General features: G+C 38.5%; 1 protein-coding gene and 1 long non-coding RNA gene across 12 annotated transcripts in view; one reads left to right on the top strand and one right to left on the bottom strand.

Annotated features, from left to right (window-relative positions):
- The window catches only part of ARHGAP24 (Rho GTPase activating protein 24), a 743,240-nt gene that overhangs the window by 659,055 nt on the left and 57,752 nt on the right, over positions 1-26,433 (top strand). For 6 of the 10 annotated variants that reach the window (XM_038582212.1, XM_038582211.1, XM_038582218.1 and 3 more), the window contains one exon: positions 6,145-6,267. In XM_038582212.1, coding sequence (XP_038438140.1) covers positions 6,145-6,267 — 123 coding nt within the window. Of the gene's footprint in view, positions 1-6,144; positions 6,268-12,723; positions 13,095-14,185; positions 14,691-16,954; positions 17,044-26,433 lie in introns of those variants that run through there. The other 4 variants (XM_038582219.1, XM_038582220.1, XM_038582215.1 and 1 more) reach the window with 4 other exon arrangements.
- Positions 779-14,839, bottom strand: LOC102156639. Of its 2 annotated transcripts, none has more exons than XR_005382887.1 (3): positions 14,423-14,839; positions 7,983-8,195; positions 779-934 (listed from the first exon to the last, which is right to left on the bottom strand). It is a non-coding gene; the product is annotated as an uncharacterized LOC102156639 (long non-coding RNA). The 2 variants fall into 2 exon arrangements; XR_005382886.1 differs by having other exon boundaries at positions 7,983-8,114; positions 14,423-14,831.

The raw sequence follows: 26,433 nt of genomic DNA, 5'->3' as shown, positions 1-26,433 counted from the left end.
TCTGGACTTATTTTGTAAATTATGTGCTATTTTATTATTTTTGTTATCTATTAAGACGTGGTTGTATCCATAGAAACCTGTGATCTGTACTTTGCACTTCACATAACTTAGGTGGTTTTCCAAATATCAGGCTCCATGAAAGGGAGGAAATGTTTTCCTCAGTAATTTTCCACTGATACCCTTCAGAATTTACTGTATATCTTGCAATTTATCATTGGAGTTCTACTACCAATAAAGACCCAAACCCAAAGTTTTGAGGTAAGTAGTGCTTTTAAAAAATAAAATAATATCTTCAGTTATATGAATGAAAATTAATAACTCTAACTAGAATATAAATATTTTTCTGTAAGCTATAGAAAACAAATACTACAATAGGTTTAGTTTTGACCTGATTTGCAATTAGGAATGAGGAAACATTTTGCTCTTGAAATTATTAACAGTATCAGGAGGTATTCACTGAAATGTTCTCAGGTCTGTACCATGAACTGTACTTGGAAATAAACCCAAATGTCTATGACCACAGTTTTCCTTGAACAACTAGTTTTAAAATTTAAATGCAAAGAAATAATTTACTGTATATCTTTAAAAGTTCACTTACTCAAAATGACACACATTTAAATTCGGAGCAATTATTTTGCTTTTTAGTTCATAATTTTGGCAATTTACAAGTAAATTGTAAAATTACTTGTAAAATCCCCCTTTTTTCTAGGGGAAAAATTACAAAAATTTACATTGGTAACTATTTTTGGAAATTTCCACACAATAAATCAGAATAATATTTCTTTAAATATATTTATTAAGAAAGGTAATGCACATAGTAGTAGTAGTCTCTTTTTTACTGAGAAAATCCTAGTGACATGATGTAGTTGGCACTCTGAGCAGAGTGGCCTCCTGTCCCAAATCTTCCTTTGGCGATGTAGTTAGGGATCGGTATCTGCGGAAAGAGAGAGGTGAAGTTATAGGTAAATTAATGAGAATTCAAAGTGAATAATCTTGAGCATCACTGAGTGAGGTTAGTGACAATTATCTTCCAGCTCATCTTGACTTTTTATGGGTTAGTGCTTTCATGACCATATCATTCCAATCATTTTACTCTTTTCAGTAATGCTTTTTTCCCCATATAAAATAATACATTATAAAATGTTGGAATATTACATGAAACAACACATGGTTGAGCATCTGGAAAATACAGAAAGGTACAAAAGGAGAGCAAAGAAATTCCCAATCCTATCATTCAGATCTAAATATTGTTAACATTATTGTGTATTTCAATCTAGTATCTTATTTATCTTTCTGCCTATATGAAAATTGAGATAATATCACATAAAAATGTGCTTATTTCCTTTGTATCACAAAAACTCATATTAATACTTACATTAATAAGTAATCCTTCAAAATCCTATTTTAGTGGCTTCATCATAAGGAACATTTTCCATATTTTTCTAAACAATGAGCATGTATATCTTGGCATAACTTTTCCAATATTTCTCTTAAAATTTAGGAAAATTCTATGCAGAGACACCTGGCTGGCTAGTCGGCTGAGCATGCATCTCTTGATTTGGGGTTGTAAGTTCAAGCCCCACGTTAGGTGTAGAGGTTACTTAAAAATAAAAATTTTAAAAATTCTATGCAAAGTTATACACCAAAACTTTTACCTCTTAAATTATTATTTTATAATTATTAAAGGAGTCAAACTTTCTGTATGGTTAATGGATATTGCACCTCATTTTAAAATTAACTGTGCATTTACTTTATTGTAGATTTCTTTAACCTACCTTTTAATTTTAGATCAAGCTTTTTCTTAGTCTATTAAATTCATTAAGCTTTTCTTAATCTACCTTTCAATTTTTATAGAAATTGTGTCAAGTATTTTATTTAAGAATCTACATTATTTCTGGGAAAGAAAAATTTATATCAAATGCAAATATACAGAAGATCCCAATAAAGTGCACACATATTTTCAATTCTACATAAACAAGTAAAATTGAATGATGTGACCTACTCACTTAAAGTCACACTAGCAGTGTGAAGTATTAACACTATTAGTGTTAACACTAATTAGTATTAACACTAGCACCAAAGCGTTGCTACCAACCTATGCTAATATTTAAAAGATGTATACAATTTCCTGAAACATTGTGTCTTTTAAAAATGCCTGCAAATCTAAAGTAGTATTAAAAAATAAAAACAAAGCTGCACCGGTATTAGTCTTCAAGCAGAATTTAACAATGAAAAATATATACTGGCTTTAATATCTATCATATATTACATACACACAAATATATATGCATATAGGAATTGAAGATGAAAAAAAAAAGGAATTGAAGATGACTATGACACTCTCACTCCAGTGATAATTATATCTCGAGACTACTTTTTAAAATCTCACCTTTTGAAAAAATTTTAGATCCATTAATAGTTAAATGGAACATTAAGCCCTGTAAAGGATTAACAAAGAGAGTGAAACTTGATTCACATGGTTGAAAGGCAATAATGAGTTTACTTATTTATCAGATCATACATTTAGTAGATTTTGAACCACTTCAATTCCAAGTACCAGCTCTCAGAACCTAAGGGGTTGTGAATTAGAACAGATAACATCTCTAGGTGGAAATCACATGTTTCTAGTAGAGTGTCTAGTTCAAGTTTATATAAATGTCTCCGATTGTTTCAATCACATTCATAGCAATGATTCTATATTTCCACTGAGACTGGTAGTTTTTTTTTAAATCATTTCCCTCTCTCTTGTTAATACACTGAGGAATCAAGATCCATATCCATGGGTGAAATTCACAGATGGGATTTCATATCTGTGATTGACAGTCTAAATGAGATTCAGGGTCAGACATACTGCACCACTGGCAGAGAGAGAATCAAATGAAAAGTCAGGGGATAATGGCCAGTTGTGCTTATCATTCTCTTTTTTTTTTTCCCTGCTTTCAGGCAGAAACACACTCTAGCGGCTGTCACTCACTCATTACTAGGGCTGTCTCTGCCTGGGCTGAGAGTGACACAGCAGGATATTGCTGTCTGAATTGCTAAGTATCCCTTAGGCAAAGATAATAATTAAAATATTCTGATTTCAAAATGGTAATTCTTTTTGGCCCAGCATTGTGGTATAAGTGGATAAGGATACAGAGTAAATTGTTAATACTGTGCTACACCAAATGAAGCACGTCTTCCTTTGTCATTTAGCTCTTTCTGCCACTTCTACGTAATATGACCGTGTTCATGCATATTAATATGTGGCGTATTTATATACATAAACGTTATACAGTTTAAATATGCATTGTTAAGTATCAAAGAAATATATTTGTAATATAAATCCATATATATATTATATACTACTGACTAATTGTTCCCAAGCACTTGCTAGACATATCTCTGAGATCAAATTAGATATTATATGGGGAGCCTGGGTGTCTCAGTCGATTGGGTGTCTGCCTTGGGCTCAGGTTGTGATCCCAGCATCCTGGGATGGAGCCCTGCCTTGGGCTCCCTGATCAGGGGAAGCCTGCTTCTCCCTCTTCCTCTGCCACTCCCTCTGCCTATGCTCTCTCAAGTGTTCTCTCTCTCTCAAATAAATAAATAAATCTTTAAAAAAATAAACTGTAGCATTTCTATAAAAAATATTATTTTAAAAAATAAATATAATATATTCTTTTTGCACTTGTAAGTGTGGAAACAGTTAAATGAGACTGAATCAGTATTTGCAGAATTTCTCCTTTAGCCTAACACAGGGCTAGTATTTTTACTTTATTTCATCAAATTCTCACAAAAATTTACTATATCAGTATTATGTCTAAAGCATGATTAAAAACACTGAGTTTGGGCAGCCCGGGTGGGTCAGCGGTTTAGTGCTGCCTTCAGCCCAGGACATGATCCTGGAGACCTAGGATGAGTCCCATGTCAGGTTCCCTGCATGAAGCCTGCCTCTGCCTCTCTCTCTCTCTCTCTCTCTCTCTCTCTCTCTCTCTGTCTCTCATGAATAAATAAAATCTTTAAAAAAAATAAAAATAAAAACACTGAGTTTCCAAAAATTATGTAATTTCCCAGAATTCAAACAGCTAATACAAGGTAAAATTAAGATTTCAACTGGGTTTTCTCTGACTCCTGAATCTATGCTTTTTCAGAAACAAGTTGCTAATGGTGATGATAGACCAAGGATAGACCTAAGGGGTAAGGGGATCATTATTTCTCAAACAGTGAGATGTTCTTTATAGTATGAGAAGGCTAGCTTTATTTATTCAAGAATTTTGAAAACATTAAGAAATCAGTTTGATGTGGTTCCTCAGCCCCCCTCCTTCTCTCATACATTAAAATGTACAATACCAATTCTAATTGTTCATCCTATTGAGTTAAAGTTATTTCACTTCTCTGACCTTTCACATGATCTAGAAATTTACTTCAGTGGTAGGATAGTTGTATTTCTCAACCTAGAGCTATTGTATAAAATTTAGAGGTCACAGATTCAAATGCCTATAGCTTTCACAGCTATGTGTGTATTCAGTTGGATGGGAAAGAATAGTGAGTGATGGGCCTGTTGTGAATTGGAGCCTGCAAGCTCCTTATGAAGGTGTTCAGATCCACTTAAAAACAAACAACAATGTCTCAAACACAACACTTGAATATGAAATAATTCAACCCAAGGCTGCAAGTGTACACTTAAATGTTCATAGATATTTTAAGCACCTCAGAAGTTAGTATAATATTCAAATATTATCAGAATTCAGTTAAATGTTTCATTTCCTTATGTATTCCTTTTGTGAACAACATTCTAATTATTTTCAAAGAGACTGAAGCAGTATAGTTGCTGATACATGTCTTCAGAAATACTCCTTTAGGGAAGCCTGGGTGGCTCAATGGTTTAGCACTGCCTTCAGCCCAGCACGTGATCCTGGAGTCCTGGGATCGAGTCCCATGTCAGGCTCCCTGCATGTGTCTTCTGCTTCTCCCTCTGCCTGTGTCTCTGCCTCTCTGTGTGTCTCTATGAATAAATTTTAAAAATCTAAAAAAATAATAATAAAAGAAATACTCTTTCAGAGGCACCTGGGTGGCTCAGTGGGTTGAACATCCAACTCTTGATTTTGGTTCAGGTCATGATCTCAGGGACATGAGATTGAGCCCCAAGTTGGGCTCCACAGTCAGAGTGAAGTTTGCTTGTCCCTTTCCCTCTGATGTCTCCCTCACACCCAACCCCTTGCATCTCTCTCTCTCTCTGTTTCAAATAAATAAATAAATGACATAAAATAGAAAGTAAGGAAAACCATGCCTCAAGACTTCTTTCAAGTTCGATATGGTTATGCCTATTTTATAAATGAGAAATTTAAGTCACCAGGGAAATGTCAATGTGCTATAAAATATTTCTAAGAAATTAAATCACATGCACCAGAAGTCTAGCACTTCAAAATTGATATTAGAGATTATAAAAGTTTAAAAGTTTAGGGGTTCTTCTTTGGAAGGGTGGTAAAATGAGAGAAACCATCAAGCTTTTGCATGGAGACACCGCTGGTATTTCCTAAGTCTCACGCTTTGGTTGCGGGGGCCATCTAGGACGTTGATTTGGCCTTGTTGCTGACCAGGCTTATGTCTTCTCCTCTTCTCTTTGTTTGCTCCCCTGAAGGTGTATTCTAGAGGAAGAAGCTTCCCTTCCATGACAGAGCAATAGAGGAGGACCTCTGGGCCAAAAGTTTTACTTGTGGTTCTTTTCCCTTTACAAAACTCTGCTGCTCATCCACGATGTCCTGGTGGACCCACTGTGTGTCTGTTAAGCAGTACTCAGACTGCTCAGCACTTGCTTCCAATGTATATCCAGGCTCTGTGGATTACTTCTCCACCTTTCATTTCACTTTGTTATTTCTCCTTATTCAGCAGCGCATTGTGAATAGATTGGATTATTACTTAATGCAGACCTATGGGTTGTTGCTAGGACAAAGAGGCAGGCTTTGTTTGGGGAATAATATTTGTTCCCAGTTTTCTCCTGGAAACATAAGAGCCTTTCCTTTTTAAGCAGATTTTTTTTCATTCTGAAACCATGGTAAATATTTCCAATTGATTGAGTAGGCATATTGTACATCTCAGGGACTCCCACTGCTGATGGGGAATCTTCAGCTGAGCACACACTCATGTGTTACTTTCTTACAGGAGGCGATCGAGATCGGATGACAGCAAACCATGAGAGCTATCTCCTTATGGCGAGCACCCAGAATGATATGGAAGACTGGGTTAAGTCCATCCGCCGAGTCATATGGGGACCTTTTGGAGGAGGTGAGTATATATAGAATTATGGAAGAACAGAAAGGTAGGCCAAACCTATTCATCTTGACCCTCTCAACCGATGTTAGTATCAGCTCCTAATTTCAAATGGATGACTGTTAAAATAAATAGCAAACTATTCTATGTTATTATTAAGACATATATCTGAGTAACTCCCAGAAGTTTCATTTAAATCAAATATCATCAATAACCAACTTTTTAAATGACTATCTTGAATTATAAAAAAGGGATGATATGGTTTTTTTTGTTTGTTTGTTTTGGATTTTTCCATTTCACTGACAATAAATAGTCAGTCATAAGAATGGTACTATAAATGTAGATTAGTGAAGACCATGTGGATATGGGGCAAAAAAAAATTTGAAGAGTATCTTTGGAGGGGAACCTAGCCCTGAGATCATCAGTGATATCAAAGAAGAATGGCAAAGCTCTAGATGAGAATCTGATGATGACTAGAGTAACAAAATGCTTTGTGATCAGGCAAGTGTTTGTGGATTCAATAAATTTTTTAAAATCTTAGTTAATGTAGTTTTGAGAATGCACCCTGTGAGAAATAAATTAAATGGCACTGTAAATAGAACTAAAGGGAGGAAGAAGGGGTAAAAAACATGATCTTTGTCTATCAAAGATTATTAAATAAAAAGATATGACATAAACAGACAAATTGTATAAAGCAAAAACTCAGTAAGTGGAATGGAAACGATAAGGACTCCAAAAAATTTACCTATAACTGGGCAGCCCCGGTGGTGCAGTGGTTTGGTGCCGCCTGCAGTCTGGGGTGTGATCCTGGAGACCCGGGATCGAGTCCCACATCGGGCTCCCTGCATGGATCCTGGTTCTCCCTCTGTCTGTGTCTCTGCCTCTCTCTCTCTCTCTCTCTCTGTGTCTATGAATAAATAAATAAAATCTTAAAAAAAAATTACCTATAACCAACACATATTTCCCAGTGTAAAGCCTAATTATTTTATTTTGATGTAATTAAAATAAATTGTATTAAATCAAATTCATAGTTAGCAAACCAATTATAATTCCAATATTTACTTTATATTCTCTTTTGTCTATTGTCAGCACCCTGAATTCAGAAGTGAATTTTTTCCACCTAATATATTAGATACTGCCTAGGCTGACTCACCATTTTACATTTTAGAATAACTTCAAAGGTATACTTTAAAAGCTGGAAGGTTAAGTTTTACCAGGTAAATGATACAGGTTTGCAAATTGTCTGTTTTCTAGCAGTGCCTTCTGCTGGGGAAGGAGGAGGTTCTTCATCCAGTTTGCCTGGTGACAGTCTGGTTCACCTCAAACTGCTGTCCCAGGATGATAATTTTTCATAGTGCTGCTTTTCACTTTCATGGTGTCCTAGTTTTGGTGACAACTTAGACAGTGACCCTATTTATATCCTAAAATGGCTAGTAAATGACTATGACAAACATTTGAAAAGGCCTGTGGGCTGATATCCCATCTACAACATTAGCAAAAGTTTGCTCGAGATTGTTCTTTTATTTTTTAAAAGATTTTATTTATTTATTCATGAGAGACCCAGAGAGAGAGGCAGAGACATAGGCAGAGGGAGAAGCAGGTACTCCTCAAGGATCCTGGTATGGGACTCAAACCCAGGACCCTGAGATCACAACCTGAGTCAAAGGCAGACACTCAATCCCTAAGCCACCCAGGAGCCCCTCATGATTGTCCTTGGGACATATACTCACCTGCTGGAGTTTTGCTGGTACCTCCAGAGCCAGGGATTTGTGGGGTGTCTGAAGATGTGTCTTCTAAAGACTCTCTTTCCCCCATTACCAAATCTCTGTGGCTTCTGAGTTTAGGAGGATCCTTAGTATCTCCTGAAGGAAGTATTTTTGTTCAGAATTATTTCCGTAAAGTGTCCTATTTTCTCCCTTTCCTCCTCTTCCATCTGTCCTTTTCTGAAAAAAAAATGACTGAAGTCCAATTAGCTCTATCAAATCAGTAGGCACAGAGGTCCTACCAGCCCAGGAGTCCCAGAAGTTCTCACAGCAGGGACTAGACAGGAGCTGTATATAAATCTTCAAATTTATGAACTTAGCAGGGAGCCTTGCTAGTTGATAAGTTGATGTACAGTTGTCCCTCCTCATCTGCGGTTTCTCTTTCTGCGGTTGTCAGTTACTCACAATCAACTATGGTCCAGAAGCAGATGATGCTCCTTCTGACCTATCATCAGAAGGTCAATAGAAGCCTAATATTATGTCACGATACCTGTGTCATTCAGCTCACTTCATCTCATCATATAGGCATTTTATCATCTCACATCATCACAAGAAGGGTGAATACACTACAAGATATTTTGAGAGAAAGAGGCCACATTCACATTATTTTTATTACAGTGTATTGTCATTATTCTATTTTATTATTAGTTCTTGTTGATTGCTCACTGCGCTTGCTTTATTATTAAACTTTATCATAAGTGTGTATCTGTAGGAAAAAACAGTATATATAAGATTCAGGACTGAATCCCAGTTTCAGGCATCCACTGGGGGTCTTAGAACATATTTCCTGTGGATAAGAAGGGATTACTATACTTTATCCTATGAAATGAGCTTCCGGGATTTTGTAAATGTTTGATTCAAATTTACTTGTAATTAAAAAAGATATATTTTAGCTTAGGATGCTTACCATAGAAACAATGCTCCAATAAAAATTTTTCTGCCCTTTTTATTTAATTAAAGAATATTATGAGAGGGATCCCTGGATGGCGCAGCGGTTTGGCGCCTGCCTTTGGCCCAGGGCGCGATCCTGGAGACCCGGGATCGAATCCCACGTCGGGCTCCCGGTGCATGGGGCCTGCTTCTCCCTCTGCCTGTGTCTCTGCCTCTCTCTCTCTCTGTGACTATCATAAATAAATAAATAAATAAATAAATACCTTAAAAAATTAAAAAAAAAAAAAGAATATTATGAGAATGCAAGGGAAGCTTTTGAACTACATATTCCATTTGCAATAAATCCTTTGTGAGTCAACTGAACCATACAATTTTTTAAAGTAAATGTGGAATATAGAACCAAATTGAATGCTGACATTTGTAGAAGATCACAATTGTCACCCATAATCTGGGACCCTCTCTGGTCACTGATTGAATTTTAAAGAAATATTATAAATTTGTGTTTCAAACAAATTTATAGAACTACAAATCCTTTTAATTATCTTATATACTAGAAATACACTTAACATTTCATTGAAAATATGCTTTCTACTGATAAAGAATATTTTAAAACCTCTGATTTAGTTCCATCCCACATTTTGTATATTAGGTCATTAAGACCCAGGGAGGGTGATTAACTTGCCAATTGCCAATCACACTGTGAGGAACAGAACTAGGAAGAAAACTCAAGGCTTCTGGTTTGTGACATCCTCCTACTTTCTCGCACAATAATGTGATCCATTACCGCTACTGTGGGAATGAAAAACCCACAATTACTAGTAGTATATCCTTCAGCATATGAAAACAAAAATTTTTTAATTATGCTAATTAAAATAAATATGGTTTTTCAAATCATTCAAAAACACCTGAATTGACACTGTCAATGGTGGGAAGTGAAACTACAACCAACAGATTGGGAAGAGGTATTTCCAGATTATATATCTAAGTAATGAACTTGTATCTGGAATTTATAATGAACTCTTACAATTCAGTAATAGAAGGGAAATTAAAAATTTGACTCTTTTTGACCCAACTGATAAATGAACAAAGAATCTGAATAAATATTTCTCCAAGGAAAACATGCAAATGGCCAAAAAGCACATGGAGAAATGCTCAGTTTCATTAGTCATCCAGAAAATGCAAATCAAAACCACAATAAGGTACCACTTGATACCCACTAGGATGGCTAGAGTCAGAAAGTCCAATAATAGCAAGTATTGATGAGATGTAGGAAAATCAAAATGCTCCTACATTGCTAAACAATGCCAAATGGAGCAGCTGCTTTGGAAAAGAATCTGATATATTTCTTCAATCAATTAAACACGGAGTTATCATCTGACCAGCATTTGCACTCCTAGGTAGATACATACCCAAGAGAAATAACATATGTCCACACAAAAACTTGTGCATGAATATTTATAGCAGCATTATTGTTAATAGCCAAAAAAGTAGAAATGCCCAAATGTCCATCAATAGACAAATGAGTCAATAGGATGTGGTATATCCACACCAGGGATTATTATGCATCCATAAAAAAGAATGAGGTACTCATACATGCTACAATGAGAGTAAACCTTGAAAACATTATGCTAAGTGGAAAAAGACAGTCACAAAAGGCTACATAGCATATGATTCTGTTCATATGATGGTATGGAACAAGGAAAGGTCTAGAGACAGAAAGTAGATTAGCAGTCACTTAGTGTTGGGATGGGAATGTTGGAGGGGATAGGTGATAATCCAAGTTACTGAATTTCTTTTTGAGGTGATGAAAATATTCTAAAATTGACTAGGATGATGATTGTATATATCTGTGATATGCTAAAAGTCACTGACTTATATACATGAAATGGATGAATTCTATGATATGTGAATTATATCTCAAAAAATCTGTTAAAAAAATTCCTCAGTTGCTGTAATTGCCTTTCATAAGAAAATACATTTCTCCTCTTTATCTTAGTTATGGAACCCAAGACTCTGTTAATCCTAAATAAAGACCTCTTAGACTCCAGTCTCCTTCCTGGTGCCTAAATATTGTTGTGGTTATTGATTAAATGGTATTTGCAAAGACACTTGGAAGGTGGCATATCACTCTGATGTATAATTTCTTAATGTATAATTTCTGTATAGCACCTTTGGATATATTTTAAATGTGTTTATTACAGAAAGGGCATTTCATGACCTCTACTGCACTTTCATAGCCTGCGTTTTGAAAAAGTAAAGTTTATCATGAGACACCTAGGCTTATCCTAGCTCAGGTTGCATATGCATGTAAAATATTCCCCCTTTACCATTACAATAACAATTTGATGAAAAGTAGGAGACACCTGAGGAGCTTGCCAAGCTCTTCAAACTCTTAGGAATGAAAAACTGTAATGTGAAAATCTTAAAATGTAGAGCTATGGAATTGTTTTTTTTTTCTTTTTATTAAAGAAATCAAACTTACAACAGATAATCAGATAAGGGAAGGGAACCGATAGAAATGGAAGAAGTAGGCGTTCACTTAACCGAGCCTGATAACAAAAGTATCTATTGACTCTAGATACTTTAGCTTTGTGTTATCTGCTTAAAACCACTTGTAAACAGCTGTTTCCCCATTAAAAATGTTGAGAGGGGGGATCCCTGGGTGGCACAGCGGTTTGGCGCCTGCCTTTGGCGCAGGGCGCGATCCTGGAGACCTGGGATCGAATCCCACGTCGGGCTCCCGGTGCATGGAGCCTGCTTCTCCCTCTGCCTGTGTCTCTGCCTCTCTCTCTCTCTCTCTGACTATCATAAATAAATAAAAATTAAAAAAAAAATGTTGAGAGGGGCGTGGTTTCTGTCTAAAAGTCAAATCCGAAATTTAGGATGTCAAAGCATTTATTTAGCTTTGGAAAAACTCAGTGGTTTTGTTTTGCTTACTTATTTTTGCTTTTTTTTTTTTTTTACACTTTTTTTTAAAGATTTATTTATTTATTTATTTATTTGAGAGAGAGAGCACAAGCAGGGGGAGAGGCAAAGGGAGAGAGGAAGAGAGAATCTCCAGCAGACTCCTCACTGAGCGGGCAGTCTGATACAGAGCTTGATCCAATGACCCTGAGATCGAGATCAGGACTTGAGCTGAAATCAGGAGTTGGTTGCTTAACCAGCTGAGCCACTCAGGCACCCCTACACTGTTTGGGTTGTTTGTTTGCTTGTTTTAATTCTTTTCAATTGTTTTTGAAGCAATGTGTATGGAAGTGCCAAGCCCAAGGGTGTGGGAAGAGTGTGAATCCACAGAGTTTTCATTAGATCTGAGCGTTTTGCCTAAATTTAATGACTAACAAAATCGGTTCTTCCTGTATTTCTGTCTCCTTCCAAAAAGAGTTGAGCCAGAGACCTATCGATGCAGTAAAAATACTTCATGTGGATAATTCTCATGATGAACACCTGGCATGTGGCCAAGCAAGGGTTAATTAAGAGGTAATGTGGTCTCTCACCTCTGACATAGTCAGCTGTGTGGCCTTGGGTAAGGAGTAGGACCCCCTCTCCAGACTTTCAGTTTGCTTGTTTGTAAAATAAGAAAATTAGACAAAACCGTTTTAACGGAGATTCTTTCTGGCTCCAAAGTCCTGTGATTACATGTGTTCCCTCCATCCCAGTGCTCAGGTCAGTAAGGTCTTCAGCTGCCTGATGCCTCTGGGTCCAGCATTGTCACTGTCTTGTTTATAATGAGTAATACCTTGTGGTTCCCTATTTTTTTCTAGTAGCATGCTGTGACAGTGAAGGCAATAATTTGAACCATAGGGCAGAAGTCACTACTGATGATTCCTTCAGTGACAAACTGTTACCTATCTGGGCATGCCAATCAGAGAAGTGATGTTTCGAAAGGGAGTACCCTTGCAGGATTCCTCACGGTTTTGTAGCACTCCCGCTCGGAAGGAACCCCGAGACCTTGGAGGTCAGATGGGGTTAAAGCACTAGCATTCTGAATCTGCCCATGGAACAGCCAGGTGGATGAATGATTAACCCAGTGAGTAAATTGTTCAGCGAGGGGGGATCGAGAGTGCAGGTGGACATGAGGGTGCGTGCAAGAGCAGAGGAGAAAGTGGAAAACAGGATTGGTTTTTCAAACCGTAAGCAGAGATGTAGAGAACTAGGTGCATGTGTACAAATACGCATGGGTACACACCCGTGAGTTGAGCTGACTTCTTTTATGGTGGCTGTACCTGCGGGGGCTTTGTTACCAGATTGAGAATATTTTTTCTACTTCACAGGCACACATGTGTGTACAAGTCGGCACACGTGTGTAAGGGATAGGCACACTGGAGCCGGCACCCACGGACAGATTGAGCTGCCAGATAGATCTCTGGGCAAAGTCTTGTATAGGGAGAGAGTCCGTGCAGGAAGGGGGGATGGTAGTGGGTGGGGGTGGGGGTGGGGGTAAAAGTTCACCCCCTCGGCGTCGGGTAGGTGCTGCTGGAGCTCTGCAGCGGCTCGCACAAGGGCCGGCGGCGGGCGCAAGGTGAGAGGAGGGAGCAGGGGGTCGCCAGCCGCGAGGAGCCCTGCGCGCCCGCTCTCTGCGGCGCCTGCACCTGCTGCGTGTGCCCGGCGGCAGCGAAGCCGCCAGCAGCAGCCCAGCGCGGTGCCGGTGCCGGTGCCGGTGCCGGTACCGCCGCCCCCGCCCCCGCGCCCGCCCAGCCCGCCCTGGGGAACCGGGGCCGAACCGAGCGGCCGCACCGGGAGGAGAGGCTCCCTGCACAGCGGCCTCCCCGCGGCCCGGGCGCCGACTCTCCTGACCTGGAGCTTCCTCGGCAGCCCCGCCCGGGAGGGAGTTCGAAGACGGAAGGGAAGAGCGAGAAGCCCGCAGAGAGCATCAGAGGCTGAGGGGTGCCTCGGAAGGAACCGGGGAGTCCTTTGAACAGAACCTATCATGCACTGCAGTGCTTTCTGGAGAAGGTGCCACTATTGGCTCCCCCCTTTGCTCAGATGAAAGGAGCCGGCAGGGACGGTCCTGAAGCAGTCCTCAGGGGCCTCTTGTGTCATTGTTCCTTTTCCCCCTTGCACACGGCTGTTTGCTGACCTTTCCAGAGGAATCTCAGCCCCGCACCCCCCAGTTCCAGCTGAGAAGACCGTTCTTAATAAAAAAAAAGAAAAGAAAGAAAGAAAGAAAAGAAAAAGAAAGAAAGAAAGAAAGAAGAAAGAAAAAAAGAAAGAAAGAAAAAGAAAGAAAGAAAGAAAGAGAGAAAGAAAAAGAAAGAAAGAAAGAAAGAAAGAAAGAAAGAAAGAAAGAAAGAAAGAAAGAAAGAAAGAAAGAAAACTAAAGCAATTCCTGCTGTTTGAATGGGAGATGCAGCTTGCCTTGCTGCAGTTCTTTTTTGCTGTGACATTTTGGAATGTCTGCAGAAACTTACAGAACAAAACACCCAAACCTTAAAACTCCTTGGAATAGGGGAGAGAAAAGGAAGTTTTTGCCAAAAAAAAGAAAAAGAAGAAGAAGTCCATGAGAGGTGGTAACTTACCCCTGATCCAGGAGCTGGGGGATAACAGCCTTCAAGTTCTAGGAATCAGCACTTCAACCCTAACAAATCAACATGAGAAGGAGTGGCTGTGGGGTATCGCGCAGAGGCAGGTCTTAAAAGAAGCCTGAAACTGGTTCAGAACTTGGGGCCTGTATGATGCCTGAGGACCGAACGACTGGGGGACGCCCCTCAGGTGCCCTAGCGTCAACTCCTTTCATTCCTAAAACTACATACAGAAGAATCAAACGGTGTTTTAGTTTTCGGAAAGGTAGGTGGATGATCTGTTAATGTCCATCTAAAAGAATATTCATATATTTTCTGATGTCTTAAGGTCAGTTTATGTTCAGATAAAATGGGATTTTGAAAACCAAGAGCTTAGAACTGTACAGGAGGGATTTGTGCGTGTCTCTGCTGGTCTGTATTTGTTTTCCAAGGTTCATATTGATCTGTTGATGACTGTGAGTGGGCTGGATAGGTGGAGCTTAAAGAATGGGAGTCCTATGGGGATCACCTTGACTGATGGAAAGCGGGGCGAGCCGGCCTGGCCCTTGGGGAGGAGGGGCCGGGGCGCCACCTGGGGCTGCTGTCAGACCCAAATCAAGCAGCCATGTTATTGCTTCTTGCACTCAGCCCCTCTCAAATCCTTGTTCTCTATTCCCATCACATTGGTCTTGCTCTGGCTGCCTGTGCCTCACCTCCCCCGCTGAGAAAATTTTAATAACTAGATTATCTGTAGTGACCCCTTTTCAGGAGCCTTTTGACCATATTGACTAACACTGATTAGAAATAGGAGTCACCTTGACTTTCCAGATGTATCAAAAGGTGGCCTTGTCGGAGGCCAAAGATACGAACTGTAAGGAGGAAGGAATGGGAAAATATAGCAATTTATGATCAATAAAAGGAGCTATGCATTTCAGAATTGATTCGTGCAAGGGGAGTGGAAGGGTACAGCTAGGTAAAATAAAATGCTTTTAGAAAACATGTATGCATCAAAATATTTTCAAGTGTCATTTTGCTTTAAAATGGGGATAATTAAATGAAGTGGTTATTTAAATTGGAACTAGGTAGTTATGATTTTAATGTCATGCATAGTGAGCTAATAATTTAATCAGGAGCAGATGTGACTAGCATCGAAGGTTCTTTCTCCCTTTTTTTTGATTGCTATCTATTCATTAACCCTTTCTACTTACTAACCAAAAAAAAAAAAAAAGAAGAAGAAGAAAGAAAGAAAGAAAAAGAAGAAAACAAAGAAAAAAAACCACATGTATAAAGTAAAATATAGTAGGAACTTTTTAAGACTAAACGTTGTTCCTTCTGAGTCTTTCCCTCTGAGCAGTTAAGATCTACCTGTAGTCATTATCATATATTATTAGCAAAGAATACAGGTGTTCATTTATATTCCTCTCTCATCCACAAAGGTAATTAAGTGAGAGATACATGTGTGGTTACTGTTAAGCCTGCATCTTTGACAGGGAAATTGCTAACAATAGAAATTGGAAAAAAGCTATGGAGTAATTGCTTAAAGGACTTTCTCTCTTTCTAGCTCTTCCAGCCCTCAGCAACTAAATCAAGTTTATCCAAACAGGCAGAGAAGGTCTACTTTTCCAGGCTTTTGGTGCTCATTTGTAGCATGAGATATTCTGGGGACAATTAATGTATCTTTGAACCACAGAGCAAGGTGGTTTTGACCTTTTCCACCTTCTCTCCAATAGTGGAGCATAGCATATCTGCAAGAATCCTGCCTAACACTGCTCTTTGTGGTGCCCTCTTCCCTTTCTCCTTAAATACCAGGGTGGGAAGGCAGCGCCTGCAGGGAGAATTCCCATGGGCTGGCAAATGGCACCCACAGGAATGCTTCCACCTATCATCACTCCTGTGGGTTATTTTTAAACTCTTGTCCTGTCCTTTGCAGTCTTCGTAATCTGAGGAATGTTCAGCACGGGACTCAAGGATGAACGGATTTCTAATTTACAAAACCATATTGTGGCTTCTGGCAGAACCATAAAGGAGAGGAGGAGCAGAAGCATGGAGCTGTTGTAGGTTTTCTGGCCCTCCAGCCAGAGCTGGCGGCACACCAGGCTGCCTCATTGCCCTGGCTGCACACTACAGTTGTGCAGTGAGGCTCTGGGAGAGAAGCTGCTTCTGTGTGTGCAGCCTAATGGCTGGAGCCCGCTGTGGCATGACTCACAGAGTGTTTACATCTTTATTTAAGGGCCTGCACTGAAAAGAATGGACTTTTCTTTCCATCCTGGGCCCCCCTACCATGCTACCTTAAGAAGAGAGTGTTCTTTTGTGCCTTGTTTAATCTCCCGGGTGCTCAAGTAGTTCAAGAAGTGGACTGGGTTCTGCGTTTCTGCCTTCCTCAACCAAGCCTATTGCAGAGCATCGGCTTAAGTCATTTTCAATGAAAGCAAAAGGAAGAGTGCATGATTCATGGAAAAGCACCCAGAAGCAAAGAATGTTGACGCATCTGCTTTTCCCGATCCACATTTAAAACATATTTTTTTTTCTTTTTTTTTTACCGTTGTCAAGGCTAGGCCAACAGAAGAGGAGACTTGCCACTTTAGAAATGCCCTCAGAATGAAGTGTGGAGTTGACTTAAAGTTTCCAGAGGCCTGGTGGTAATGGAGCCTGCATGCTGAGCAGGCCCTAAATGACTTCTCAGGGTTGCTTTCTCTTCCAGATCCGTTTGGTCCTTTACTGTCCTTTTCATCGCTCCATTTCTTTGTTTGGGTGCTAATACAGATCACTGAAAATGCTTTCCCAGGAGTTTTAAAAATCTAGGAGCTGAGAAACATTTCTTAGGCAGTGCTTTGGATTTATGTTTTGGAGAGAGAATGATTACAATGTATTTTTACCTTGTTGATTTTGAAACTATATATATGTAATTTTTTTTACCTCTATAAGACTAATATATAATATGTGAAGCATAACCAGCCTTTTGATGACCTGGAGGTGCATACTATTTAGGTTCCTGAATGGTAGTGTTAATTTCCAGTCATAATAGGCCAGCTAGCTGATTTCGGGTTGTTATACTCACAGGACACACTGAAGAAAATTTTTCTGTTTTTTTGTTTTTTGGGGTTTTGTTTTGTTTTGTTTTTCTGAATTGCTCTCTTCTTAGAGATAAGTCATCATTCATTCTCTAGAGCTTTTCCCCTACATGGTAACCAGTTAGTAGCTGTACACTCTTGATTCTTCTTTCTTTATAGACTTCCAGCTCCATTGCATCCATTGCAGTTTCTATCACCTTAGCTCCCTATGCCAATTTTTTTTTTTTTTTTTTTTTTTGCTTCATGCACAACATATTTTAACCTCAGAAGAAGCTCTTCAAGACAGCATCCATCCTCACTTGTTTCCACCCTAATGTTCTTCACAAAGTCCTACAACACACAGGCCATTTGTAAAGCACTGACCAATGGGTATTTCTGAAATAGTATTCTCAAGTGTCCCACAGCTCAAACATTTTTATGAGTCCCTATTGCTCTCAAGAGGAAGTCCTAACTGTTTCAAGTAATTATCAAGGCCTTCTAACCAGTTCCATCTATTCACTAGAGAATAAACTCCCAGTTCCCCAGACTGTCCCACTCTTTCTCCCTAAACATGTGTGCTACTCCACCTCTTTGCTTTTTTTCCACTATTCTATGACACTTTCCCTGCTCTGTTCAAACTTTATGCTTCCTTCCAGGCATTATTGGTTCTCATTTCTCATCAGGTCTTCTCTGTTCACCCAAACCTTCTGTGTAGTCCTTATATTTCTTATATGCTGCCTCCTGGCCACCTTATCTTTATAGCCATCTTAAAGTACTTCATATACATTTGTGGTGAAAGATAGATAGATAGAGATAGATAGATAGAGATTTGTCTACTTCTTCCCAGGATGAAGAATGGTCTATTGAATCAAGGATTCGAAGTTTATTGCAAATCAGTGAAGTACAGTATCATTATATATCTTTTCCTACTAGTCCATACGCAATAATGAGTTAAAATAGATTACCTTTGGGACGCCTGGGTGGCTCAGTGGTTGAGTGTCTGCCTTCGGCCCAAGGCGTGATCCCGGGGTCTGGGATCGAGTCCCACATCGGGCTCCTTGCATGGAATCTGCTTCTCCCTCTGCCTCTCTCTCTGCCTCTGTCTGTGGGTGTGTGTGTGTGTATGTCATGAATGAGTAAATAAAATCTTTAAAAAAATAGGTTACCTTTGTGATGGTTGTGACATGGTTGAATAAAACCAACATTTTCTTTATTGTATGTTGTGTATTTTGTAGTCAGATTTATGGAAGTAGATTTGTTCAATAGAATGCTACTATCCAAATGCATATAATTTTAAATGGTGCTATAAATGAGTAGATTCATTAAATTATTATATCAAAATTTTATGGAACACATAACCAGGTGATTCTGGAGATGAATAACCAAACAAGATAGGTTGTCTTGAATCTATGAGTTCACACATTCCCTTGAGGATAAAGAGACATAGTCACTCTGTGGTAAGAACTACAACAAATTATATATGAAAACTGGGGAGCCCTTGAACAAAAGACCGACTATGGTCTTATCTGGATTCATCTGAACTATGTAAAATCAAATTTAATCATTTAGATAGAAATCAGATTTAGACATTTTCTCCTATATTATCCTAAGAGAGTGGTCAGCATGCCTATGAAAAAAATGTCTGAATTGAATTAATATAACATAGTAGAAAAGGAAGATTTTTAGAATTGTATAGACAAGTGTTTGTATCCCAGATCTGCCACTTTCTAGATGTGTGATCTCAGATCACCTATCATCTCTGAATCAGTTTGTAGAAGGGAGACGTCCTTGAAGAATGCTTGTGTCAAATAAGAAAATGCATATAAATTGCATGGCTTGGTACCTAACATCAATAGTGTCTGCTGGTCTGGGGCCTAGGCCACTAGACCACTATGCTGGCATAATTACACTTCTCAGTTTATCTAAGACTTTCTTTTTCTCCCTCCTTCTCCACTCTGACTACAAAAAGAATCAAGATTCTACCAGATATTCACTGGCTATATAGATTCAGAGCTCCTGGGATTAAAAGATTTTTACTCATATAAGATTTTTTGGTTGCTTAGAAAGCATTGGTGACAGATTGAAGTAAACTTTGGCTGTCATTGTTTCTTAGTTCTGTACTAAGCTGAATGTCTTTGATTTGATTTGTCAGTTTATATGAATCTATGAGTTTATATGGGTGAATGTTCATTTTTAATTAAAAATTATTATAATCCTGGAGATACCAAGACTTATTCTGCTAGCAGGAGTGCAATAAGCAGAAGGATAAGTAAAAGCAGATTCTCTATATGGCTTAGCATGTTATCTATAGGAGGAAGAGGACAGGAACTCCAAGAAATCACTGACAGCAGAAAATCTGAATAATAACCAAAAAGTATAACTTTTGGTTATACTTATAACAGTTAACTGTTATAAGAAGTTATAACAGTATAACTTCTGGCTTTTCATCAGCATACCACAGACTTTTTTGTTTTCAAGTGTTTATAGAAATCAGTGTCACAGCCTGGGGATTATCGATGAGTATTTAACATTGGAGTTATTCACTTATTTCCACAACTGAGGAAGCATAGCATTTTATTTCAATGCACACATTAATTCCACAAATGTTTATGGAGCATTTGAGACTTACCCACTTGGGTATTAAGTTCCAGGGACATAAGGAAGAGAGTTTGTGTCTCTGTCTTGGTGCATTCAAGCTGCTGTAACAAAATACCTTTGACCATGTAGCTTATACACAACAGAAATTTATTTCTCATAGTTCTGGAGGCTGGAAGTCTGAGATCAGGCCGGTATGGTTGGGTTCTGGTGAGAGCCCTTCTCTGGGTTGCAGACTGTCAATTTCCTGTTGTATTCTCAAGTGACAGAATAGGAAGGAGCGAGAAAGCTCTCTGGAGCTCTTTAACCAAAGCACTAATCCCATTCAGGAGGGCACCACCCTCATGACCTCATCACCCTCTCAAAGGCCCCAACTCCTAATACCATCACTAGGCATTAGGTTTTCAACATAGGAATTGTTGAAGTGGAGGTGGGGGGACAGACATTCCAACCATGGCACTGTGGTAGAGTGGAGCATGAGCTGTGGAGTCCTTCATATTTGGCTCAAGTTTCAGCTCAGTCTTGATATCTGTGGCACCCTGAGAAATTTTCCTACCCTTCTCTGACGTTTATTGGATAGACACATATTTTACAGGTGTTATCCCATATCATTTATAATAATAACAAATGCAAGATAATGATTTTACTGTAGTGATTATAAAAGTACAATCATCTTGTGACTGGTGAGAGAGAGTAGTCCAGGGTAGATAGGCAATAATTACAAAGCAATGCTAAGAAACCAAAGAAGAAACATATCAAGCTTTGGGTCTGGAGTGATGAGAGAATGTTAGTAAAGACTTTACACAGGAGATGATATGAATTGAATCTTGCAGAGTAAGTTGCCCTAGGCTGACCCATGATGGCAAAACCTACCTTCTTGAAGGAGGCCTGAAGATAGGATAAATCATATTGCATTTAGGAAGCCATTAATAGTCCAGCATGGATACAGAGCATGTTGTTTGTGAGCAAGCAGTAGAAAGGAGGGTGGATATGACACAGTGCCTGGCACACAGTGGGTGCCACCTAAATATTTGTCAATTGAATGGCAGATAAAGAGGCAGAGATCAGATTGTGGAGACTCTGTATTCCATGAAAAAGAGTTGGCCAGTGGGCACAACTGGAAGAAATAAAGCAAAGGAATGTCATGATCCAATTTAAATATTATGAAGATCACTATGGCAGCACTTGCTAGAAATAAATACTCTGCTCTTCAAAAAATCACTTAAGAAATATTGAGGATCTAGCCTAATATAGTGACAGTGAGTTTGAAAGGAACCAATGTGGTCACTAAATGAAGGTCATGATGGAAGGAAGAATCTAGGTTGACTCTCAGATGGCACTTCAGTGTTTAGGGGGATAATAGGGAACTGATAACCAAAACCAGGATTACAGGAAGTAGAACAGATTTTAAAGACAAGATTATTTAGTTTTAGAAATTCTGAGTTTGAGGATGTTTTTGAGCTATTCATGTTGAGGGGTCTATTGGGTACTTAGAAATCTAATACCAAGGATCATAAGAGTGGCCCAAATTAAGATACAGATCTTAGAATACTTGATAGACAATGAGATTAAATGTAGTCAAGCAAAGAAATTGTGTTAAGTAACATAAAAATAGGGCTGAGGACAGAACCCTAAGAACGAACAAATTCATGAGAAGGGTGTAGTAAGTAAGTAGCACAGTCAAGAAGGAGATCGATAAGAGTATACTGGAAGGCTAGAACTATGTAACACATGAGAAGTGTCAAGAAGAGGGACATTGACAGTTTTAAAGGGAAATGAGGCATGAAGTAATACAAAAAATAGATTTGGCTTTCAATGATTTGTCAAGTAGGAAGTTGTTAATGATTATAGAAAAAGTTCTTTTAGTAGAATGACGGTAGCAGAGTCCAAATTGCAATAGGTTGGCAAAAGGATAGAAAGTAATGAAATGGAGCCAGAGTCATACTTAACCAGGAACCAAGGAGCAAAAAGAATAAATTGCAAGGAACAGGAAGTCCAAAACAGTTTGGTTTTGTGTTTGTTTATTCATATTTAAGATGAATGGAATATGAATAGTTATCTGATCATACTCAGTTAACTTCACAGTCTGCCTCTAGCTATTGAGTGTATAAATCACACATCAAGGAGGAACCTCACAAATCCTGAAGGAGATTTAGATCTCTCTCTCTCTCTCTCTCTCTTTCGTTGGAACAGCCTCCCACAAGTATAATAAAATCACCTGTGTAATTTACTTTCTCAATCCAGTGAAAAGTTACCTCCTTGGTGATGCTTTATGACATCATCAGTGTACTTCCATGTACATTTGTACTTAAGGTGAAGTACACATGATGTACATTTGTGTAGTTCCATGGGAAGTACACATGATGTACATTTGTCACCCAGAAATTCCAGGGATGGTTTTGTCAGGGAGTGTGAAACCTCCCTGGGAATTTAAATGAACATAGCTAGAACTGTTTACATGACTCACATCACAGAGTATGTTCTTGTTAATAATCTACTAATCAATGTGTCCTTTTCCCCATGCTGCTAGTCCAGAATAGGCTCATGACCTTTGCTCTTTCTTGTTAATCTTAAAATTTGAAGTTTCACTGCTTCCTCAACCAAAATTCTAAACAAAACAGCGTAAAAAAATTTTTCCCCTAACTTTTCACATGCAAAAAAACATGATCATATAGGACATTAATTCACATCTACCATTGTAAGAGATGTTTGGGACATTCTATTCCAATGCCACAAAATGGAAAGTATACATTTATTAAAATCACTAATCTTTGGAAGACCAGACTTAGAGCAGAAAACTATTAATTTTCCATAAGAATATCTAAGCATGTGTATCTTTTGTCTATGTGCTTTAACTCTTTTATATATTATATTGCTAAATAAGCATAGCTCTTTACATAAAGGAAATTATTTCCTTGGACAGGAGGCACAAGATATTCAGAGTTTTCTCCTTCTCTATTTTCTTTTCTGACCTTCCTCCAAATTTGCATTTTCTCGGAAGAAATCACTCCTCCTAGCATGATGGCAGAAATTAGGTCAGAAAGCTAGCAGGCAGCAAGTTTCTCCCTCAGTAACTCATTTTTCAGACATGTGTGCAGTACACAGTATTGTGTAATAGATACAGAGTGGCTCTGAAATCCAACAGCCTTCAACAAATCTTGACTCCAACATTCACTAGCTATGTGACATTCAGCAAGTCACTTAACCTTTCTATGCTTCAGTCTCCTTGGCAAAATAGTGGTGCCCACGTCATAAAGTCCTGAGTTCTAAATGAAAGAAATGCAGATAAACCATTTTCCAGTCCTTAAAATGGAAATGACAAGAGAAAACAAGGGTATGAATGTCTGTTGAGTTTTCCAGCAATGTTTGACATGCCATTGAGAAACTGCTTCTTCCAAAGCCTAATGTAGCCTGTTACCTACATTAATTTAAATTAATTAATTTTTCTGCCCTTAGAAGATGCCATTTTCTAATTCTGCTTTCTATATATTTGAATATTAATATTAGTTCACTCAATATTTTTTCCCAAAACAAATATATGAATTCCATTAATGTCAGATTTGATATCAGGTGTTGAATAGTTTGGTTTGTTGTTGTTTTATTGTCTCTACCAGGCTAAAAATTTTCTCTTTGGTAGTAATATTTATTGCTTAGAATGTGATGGTTTTGCATTGCTGAGTCCATGCATAAATTATTTTACAGATAGGGAGATAAAACATGTGTTTTTATTGTCAAGTTCTTAACCTAATGTTTTTGAAATAATTCCCCAAGTATTCTGGAGTATCACATAATTTTGACATGCAACACTAATTTTTCATCCCCTTTTATGAAACCATTATACCGTTAAAACCATTTAGTGATACTCATCCCATCTGGGTACATTGGAGTGACATTTGCTTTGGCTTTCCCCACCTTTTTTTCTCATAGGTTGATCATTTTTGCCAAGCTACCACCTGATTAATATATTTTAGAGGCTTGCTTGCTTTCTCTCTCTCTCTCTCTCTTTCTTTGGGGAGGGAAAGGGAGGGAGAGGGAGGAGTAGGGAGGCGACTTGGGGAGTCTTTATTTTTTTGTGTTCTTTCTTTTTTTTCTTTTTCTTTGCTTTCTTTCTTTCTTTCTTTCTTTCTTTCTTTCTTTCTTTCTTTCTTTCTTTCTTTCTTTCTTTCTTTCTTTCTTTCTTTCTTTCTTTCTTTCTTTCTTTCTTTCTTTCTTCTTTTCTTGATAGAAGAAGCCAGTACAATGGCTACTCTTTATTGGAAAGAAGACACTTTACAGCACATTTTGAGTAAGTTAGTGTAAAGGCTCAGTGGGCCAACTGGTGGGCACTGGCTTTTAATGAACTCCACAGTTAGGGCACTGCTGGGTCTCATGTTTGTGCAACCAGAACCAGATGATAGCACTCTTGTCCTCTTCATAGATACACCCCACTATTTGCTTGTTAGTGATAGGCGAGACAAAATTAGGGCCCTCCTTGTTACCTGAAGCTGCCTTTGGGGCTGGCATATTGAAAGGGTCCAGTCCCTTACATGCAGCCACCATGGACTCCATTTCCAGCCCAGGCATCTCTTCATCATCAGTAGAACATCAGCTCCAGATGCTACGGAGAGCACAGCAGTGACTCCACTGTGACTGCAGGCCCTCAGGGCCTGCATGACGAGTGCTCCAACTGCACAATTTAACCTTGAAGCTGTCACACCCACTACAAACAGCCTAGAGGAGTTGTTTCTTAATCAGTGGGTCCTCAAGGGTGAATAGTAGGGATGTTTAGACCCAAATGCATACAGGAAAAAATTTACCCTTTGTGGTTATTTTAAAATCTAATAAAACTGATCAAAATTGGCCTGCTTTTTATTAGTATCATATGCTGTCAGTTCTAGACAACATGTGGTAAAATATGTCCTCCTGTCTGTCAGGGCAAACCATCATGATTCCACCTCCTCAGTTTTGGTATGCACTGCTTCATAATTCAGATTTTTCCCTTTCAAATAAATTAGTAGTTTAAGGTTTTTTTTTTTTTTTTTTTAAAGATTTTATTTATTGATTCATGACAGACGCAGAGAGAGAATAGCAGAGACACAGGCAGAGGGAGAAGCAGGCTCCATGCAGGGACCCTAATGTGGGACTCGATCCGGGGACTCTGGGATCACTCCCTGAGCTGAAGGCAGATGCTCAACCTCTGAGCCACCCAGGTGTCCCAGTAGTTTAGGAATTTAAAAGGTGAAATATTTCTGTCTGAAATATTTCTGATGAAAATTCTGGGCATTTTTACCTGGTTTTATCACCTTGATTATAATCATGGCATCAATTAGGAAAATACAAATCAAAACCACAATGAGATACCACCCCACACCAGTGAGAATGGGGAAAATTAACAAGACAGGAAACCACAAATATTGGAGAGGATGTGGAGAAAGGGAAACCCTCTTGCACTGTTGGTGGGAATGTGAACTGGTACAGCCACTCTGGAAAACTGTGTGGAGGTTCCTCAAAAGAGTTAAAAATAGAACTGCCCTATGACCCAGCAATTGCACTACTGGATATTTAGCCAAAGATACAGATGCAGTGAAACAGCAGGACACCTGCACCTCAATGTTTATAGCAGCAGTGTCACAATAGTCAAGCTGTGGAAGGAGCCTCGGTGTCCATCAAAAGATGAAAGAAGATGTGGTCTATATATACAATGGAATATTTCTCAGCCATTAGAAACGACAAATGCCCACCATTTGCTTCGATGTGGATGGAAATGGAGGGTATTATGCTGAATGAAGTAGGTCAATCAGAGAACGACAAACATTATATGGTCTCATTCATCTGGGGAATATAAAAAATAGTGAAAGGGAATAAAGGGGAAAGGAGAGAAAATGAGTGGGAAATATCAGGGAGGGTGACAGAACATGAGAGACTCCTAACTGGGAAATGAACTAAGGTTAGTGGAAGGGGAGGTGGGCAGGGGGATGGGGTGACTGGGTGACAGGCACTGAGTGGGGCACTTGGCAAGATGAGCACTGGGTGTTATGCTATATGTTGGCAAATCGAATTCCAATGAAAAAATATACAAAAAATAATTAGTTTAAAAAAAGTAATTAAAAAACTATCTTAAAATGGATTGTAGATCTAAATGTCAAACTTAAATGAATAAATTTTTTATGAATAAATTTTTTAAAGAAATGTAGGTAAAAGTCCATGGCCTTGGATTAGGCAAAATTTTTAGATTGATTTCTTAGATATGACACTGAAAGCATAATTCATGAAAAAAATATGATAAATGGATCTTTATCAAAATTTAGAACTTTTCTTTGCAAGACATTAAGAAAATGGTAAAACAAACCAAATACTTGTGGTATTTGCAAATCATATCTGATCCTAGAATTTATAAAGAACTCT

Source organism: Canis lupus, chromosome 32, assembly GCF_011100685.1.
Source record: "Canis lupus familiaris isolate Mischka breed German Shepherd chromosome 32, alternate assembly UU_Cfam_GSD_1.0, whole genome shotgun sequence".
NCBI lineage: Eukaryota > Metazoa > Chordata > Mammalia > Carnivora > Canidae > Canis > Canis lupus.
Note: the sequence above shows the minus strand (reverse complement) of the source record. Positions and strands in the feature narration are given on the sequence as shown.